Source organism: Gracilinanus agilis, chromosome 3 (genome assembly GCF_016433145.1).
Source record: "Gracilinanus agilis isolate LMUSP501 chromosome 3, AgileGrace, whole genome shotgun sequence".
Lineage (NCBI taxonomy): Eukaryota > Metazoa > Chordata > Mammalia > Didelphimorphia > Didelphidae > Gracilinanus > Gracilinanus agilis.
Genome location: NC_058132.1, coordinates 492572150 through 492578193, shown reverse-complemented (window position 1 = coordinate 492578193; position 6044 = coordinate 492572150). Strand labels below are relative to the sequence as shown.

General features: G+C 36.4%; 1 protein-coding gene across 1 annotated transcript; it reads left to right on the top strand.

Moving 5' to 3' along the window:
* The first annotated feature begins 872 nt into the window (after nucleotides 1-872).
* Nucleotides 873-1175, top strand: LOC123239741 (dynein light chain Tctex-type 3-like). The gene has a single exon (XM_044667038.1). It carries the CDS (start codon nucleotides 873-875, stop codon nucleotides 1173-1175), a length of 303 nt encoding a protein of 100 aa, XP_044522973.1.
* Nucleotides 1176-6044: the final 4869 nt, after the last annotated feature.

Sequence of the window (6044 nt, the reverse complement as noted above, 5' to 3'; positions counted from 1 at the left end):
TCTTATTTACCTTTTTAGGCTTCTCTTCCATTTTGTGCTTGGACATCAAAGTTTCTCTTTAGATCTGGTCTTTTCATCAAGAAGGCTTGGAAATCAGAAGAATTCTTAATGAGTTCTTCTTGACTTCATAATATTTGACTCTTTTACCTGTCAACCTCAGTGTTCATAGATTTATCCATTGATATTAAACATATTCTTACCATGTCATACTTTCCAATCATTCAGTCACATAAACCTCTACCATAGTTTCTCCTTTCTTTTTCACCCTAGCCTCAGGGGACAAGGACCTTCCAACTGATATTTAAATGCTATGTTTCTGGTTGACCATAATGAATTCACTCCTCCAGATAATATTCAATTTTTCAATGTCCTTTCTATCATATATTTCTAAAAACTGAACTCCATAATGTAGAAATTACTTAAATAAAATGGAACAAAGAACCATGGAATAAATATTTCTATAGCTCTTCATTTATATATATATAAAGTATTGTGCTCAGGGCATTAAGAAATATCTCATTTGATCTTGATCAAAATCCTATGAATTACCTGTTTTTATTTTATCTTCCTGACATTTAAGGAAACTGAGTCAAACAATTCAAGTGACTTCCTCTAACACATGAAATTTATGCTTTAAAGAAGTGCAATATACCTCAGGAATCATTACAACTGTTTGAGAATTTGGGGTATCTAGGATTCCAAAATGACAGAATCCTTGAATCTTAGAATTCTAATTTTCATCAGTGAGACTATAGTCTCACCAATTAGAGAGAAATCGATCTTTCCTCAAAACACTCAACAAGTGCTTACATTACATTGGCTCAAAAATATTCAGTGAGACGACCCCGCCCTCAGGAAGAGCAGCCGCCGCCATGGAGGAATACCAGCCCCACCATGATGAGATTGGCTTCAATGCTGATGAAGCACACAATATTGTTAAAGAGTGTATAGATGCTATATTGGGTGGTGTGGATTATAATCAGAATAATGTCAACCAGTGGATTGCAGCTATAGTGGAACAATCTTTAACCCATTTGGTAAAGTTAGGGAAGACACATAAATATATTGTTACTTGTGCAGTGATGCAGAAGAGTGGATCTGGTTTACACACAGCCAGTTCATGTTTTTGGGATACCACATCTGATGGAACCTGTACCATAAGATGGGAGAATTAAACTATGAACTGTATTGTCAATGTTTTTGCCATTGCTATTATCCTGTAGCTAAATGGAAATGTTATACCAGCGCCTTTAATATAAGAAATTATCAAAATGTTCTTGATAAAACTATTCTTAGTATTATTTAATTACCTTATTATTGCACTAGAAGTGAAAGTGTGCAATTGGCTTCAGAACAGTCAAAAGTAAACCTTATAACTAACTAATCTTATAACTCATAGCATACTTTAATTAAACATTTGCATAGTTAGAAAAACATCAAACCCAGAAAAATAAGACATTAGATTTAAATATTGTATTTATATTTGCACCAGCTTTCCATTAACACTATGTATCCAGAGAAATGGAGAAATTAAGATTGGGATAGTAAAGTTCTATTGTTTCGGAAAAATAACATTTTACCTGCCAAGTCTGTATAAATTTACCCAAATTCTTAGTTCAATAATTATCAGTGCCTCTTTTGGTTATATAAACAAGATAGCTAAGTATTCTATGTTTCTCTTTTTACCAAGTACTATTATATAGTAACTAGAATTAACTTGTTTTCCCCCCAAGTAATTATTTAATAATTTGTTGCCTTTAATTCCAAAATCCAGAGTTCATAATTGAACAATATGGGTGAATTGATTTCTCTAGCCTAATAAAATTCACTGTAGAATAACAATATGTACTAATTCAACAATAATTGTCTTTCAAATTATTCTGTGTTCAACAAATATATGTTGATTACCCACTATGTGCAGCATTCTGTTTAATTACCACATTGCTGGTGCCTTCCACCCAGTTTAAAAACTGTAGCATATATATAATTTGGGTTGTGGATATGTGGATTAAAGCATTTGGTTTGCAATTTAGAGTATTTAAGACAATGGTAGTTAATTAATTTTGAGAGGAAAATAAAATGAGCAGAAGCCATGCAGAAGTCATTTAAATCATGTTGTTACTATAAGTAGATTTTATTTTCTATTGTAGACATGATTTAAAGAAATATTTAAAGAGAGTTGGTTAGAATAAATATGCACTTTTAATTTTGTTCTTAGTTTCATAACTGGCAAGTTGTATTTATTGTTTTGATTATTAACTGACATTTGTGACTCACCTATATGAAGTTTAAAATACATAGAGTAAGTTATAAATGTAAAGTGTATATTCATTAGCAAGTTGTATAATAACTCAGGGCTTATGATATGTAGAAAATATATTGAGAAATAAAGACTTTAAATTAGTATACACACAGCTGGGCTACCAAATGCGAAGTCAATCTGCTGTCTAAGCAAGAAAATAAAGTTATAAATGCAAATAGTCTTAATACTGAGTAAATCTATAGAGTAAAACTAATACATTGAACTTTTGAAGAAAAGCTTAGTGATAATTAGTAAATGTTAATGGGGCATAAGGTGGTAATATTTGCATGTTTGTATTTTAGATATGTAACACATACATATTCAAAAAAGATAAGTTCATTTTAAATGCAGTAGTGTACCATTTTTGGTACATCAAAATTTATCTCAATTATTACTTTGATGCTATTTTTCTTGAACTTGAAGATTGTACTAGAGTGATCAAAATGCTAATGTAATTGAGTGATGTTAGTGAATCTCATGTTTCTTAAAAAAATAATCATAGGAACATATCCCTTGTGAAATCATGTTTTAAGGAATTTGCTTGATACTGTTTCTGTAGCTGAAAGATAATAAAGATTGTCTGCCTTTCAAAAAAAAAAATATTCAGTGAGTGGGAATCAACTCTATCCTAATAGCTTATCCACATATTGAAGAAAATAAATGTAAAAGATTTTCTCTGACTTCATATCCTTTGATTCTTTGCAGGTTCTCTCTCTCATTGCCCCTTCTTTCTACCCATGGAACCCAAACACAATCAAACTCTCTCCTATGTGCCAAACTTTCAACCAGATAAAGATTTCTATGACATTTTCTCCAAAATCTCTAATCTATTTTCGACAGGCCAGGATCATTCAATGAATCCTTAAATGCTATATCCTCATGAAGCTGGTTAAATTACCATTTCCCTCCTTAAGATAATCTCTAGATTTTCTATTTTGGATACCTTTTCAACATTTTTATCCTTAAAACTCCAATATATAACAAAGGAGTGGCCTGAAATGCTTGGAGTAAAAGAGGATAGAAGGGAAAGAGTATTTCTGTACATCCTACTATATAGTGAACACTGTAACAAAGTCTTTAACAAATGTCTCATTTGAGCCTCCCTAAAATCCTGTCATGAATCTGATTTTACTGCATTCTTCTGACAGTTAATAAAAGTGAGGCAAAAAGACTTTACTTAACTAGGTAGGAGTCACACAGCCAAGTAAGTGTCTGGTCCAATTGAGAGAAAAGGACCTCACTAGCCACAACTGTGGTTTGAGAACCCTGGAAGCCTTGGATACCACAATGACAGAATTCTGGAATCTTAGAACTCAAAGGCATCTCAGGGCCCCTCTAGTCCAACCTACAACAGAAAAACCAATCCTTCCTCAATAAACTCCAAAAATGGTTATTTCAAATTGATCTAAAAAATCTTCATTGAAAGGAATGTATTGAATTCTAAGGCACCTCCCATTTTCCTGGGGAAGAAGAATTGTTAAAAGAGTTTTCTTGATTTCCTATCCATTTCCCTCTTCCAGGCCATCTTCAGATTTTCAATGTGTTTTTAACCCACTTGTTCTTAAAATTTGATTAATATGTGAGAGAACAAAAATGAGTGAAGCACAGGAGAATGCAAGGGTTATAATTAGTATTTCTATAGCTTCTCCTATGTGCCAAGCACTCTGCTAATGTCTTTCCTCCAGACAATCTTCAGGTTCTTTTATATCCTTTCTACACATTTGTTCTTAAAATTAAACTCAGTAATATAGGAGTGTCCTAATGTGAATGGATCAAAACAGGATGGAAACAAAAAATTACATTGCTCCATCTACTGACCAAGTGCTATATACAAAGAACTTTAAAAAATGGGATCTCATTTAATCCTCACATAAATCCTGTGAAGTATTTCCTTTTACTATGTGCTTTGGTCTATTAATAAAGCTGAGGTAAACTGTGAAAGCAGTTTCAGTTTCCATATAACCAAGTGTGCCTTTTAGAAAGTCATTTTCTTCATGGCTTTTGTATATCTTGGTCAAAAGAAACAAGAAGAAGAGATGGTACATCTGTATGTGTGTTTGTGTGTCTGTGTGTGTGAGTATGTGTGTGTCTGTCCATGTGTGTATCTTTGTGTATGTTTCTCTGTGTGTACATGTTTATGTCTGTGTGTGTATTGTTGTGAGGGTTATTTAGCAATTAATTTAGTTTAGTGTTGGACCCAGCAGGAAGGACTGGAGGATTCCAAGATGGAATGAAGGAGCAGGAAGTGGGGCTTGTGCTCTGAGAGAGACTCCATTAGTGGTTGGTGACATAATTGTTGCTAACCCTGGGAGATCTCAGAGTTAGGGAAAAACTGCATCCAGATTCCCTGGGATCCTGAGAGGTGAAGGCTTTCAGCAGTGCACAACAGACCTGCAGAGCTGCACCAAGTGGGGAAGTGGTTTGTGATCTGGTGGACAGTATTTCAATCTCACTGTCCCTACCTGGGTACCTTGGATCACCTGGTGGAGTTGGCTCTTGGCATCCTGTGACCATCCTTGGATTATCGTGAGACCCCAATTGAAAACCATCCTCAGGCCCTTTAGCTGAGCTGACCAAACCTGGCTGGAACCATGTTTGGAGGAGCTTTCCCTGTGACTTCAGAACTGCTTCCTTTGGGCCCTGCCTGGCTTAGGTCAATAGGAGAGTGTAGTCAAGTCCCCCCTTGCCCCTGTGGTTTGCCCTTAGGTTTCAAGTGTAGGATCCCTTATTCCCATCCTTTATTTTTGTTCCCCTCAATTAAACTTATATACTTTTACCTTTTTGCCTGCTGCTTCCATAGACCCTGGCCTAGGTGGGCTGAGTGACTGTTGACCTAATTGCCATTCCTGTGTCAGTTAACAGCTTGGCAGTAAACCCTGGTCTCCCTATCCTGGTTGGTCCTGTCTCTCCTTCAACCCAGAGTGAACCCACAAACCATTTAGGTTACATTTTAATAATAATAATAATAACATCCCTGATGCCCCACCATTACAGTATCTGTGTGTGTCTGTGTCTCTGTGTGCGTTTATGTCTGTGTGTGTCTGTATGTATGTTTATGTTTATGTATGTCTCTGTATGAGGGTGTCTATGTGTGTGTTTATGTCTGTATGTGTCTGTGTGTGTGTCTCTCTCTGATTGTGTGTTTCTGTGTGTCTGTGTGTGACAAGCAAGCAGAGGGAGAGCAAAGACAGGATTCATCCTTATACTTAGGAGAATCCAGCATGTGTAGGGGGTGGTCACTCATACTTGACCTTGTTTGCTTGGTCCCCAGAGAGATAAACCCAGAAGACTGAGTGCCTGGATTTTACCAACTGGACAAGTTAGGGTTGATTCCCCACAATACAAAACTGAACCCAACCTCAACTCCACCTAAAAATGGGAGCTGTCCCCAGACTTCTCTCCCAGAGAGCTCATTCACCAGCTCAGCTTTGAAGGCTCATCTGTCCTGCCTTGGAGGTGCTGCTCTTTGGGCTGCTGATTGGAGGCTGACTACGGGAGGAACCAAGATCAAAGCTTCAGCCAAAGCTCCTTTCCAAAGCCAGTCAGTGTTTCCCAGGTGCTGGGGGTGCTTCTTTTCATTCAGCAGAATTCCAGGTTCAGACCGAGATCCAAGAAGCACAAGAAATTGCTTCATCTTGTTTAATGGGATGCCAGACATCAGAAAACCATTCAGTGTGGCTTGGCACAGAAGCCAGGAGCTCACCCGTTGATCTATAAGTCCCAGATCCCAACCAGTCAGGAA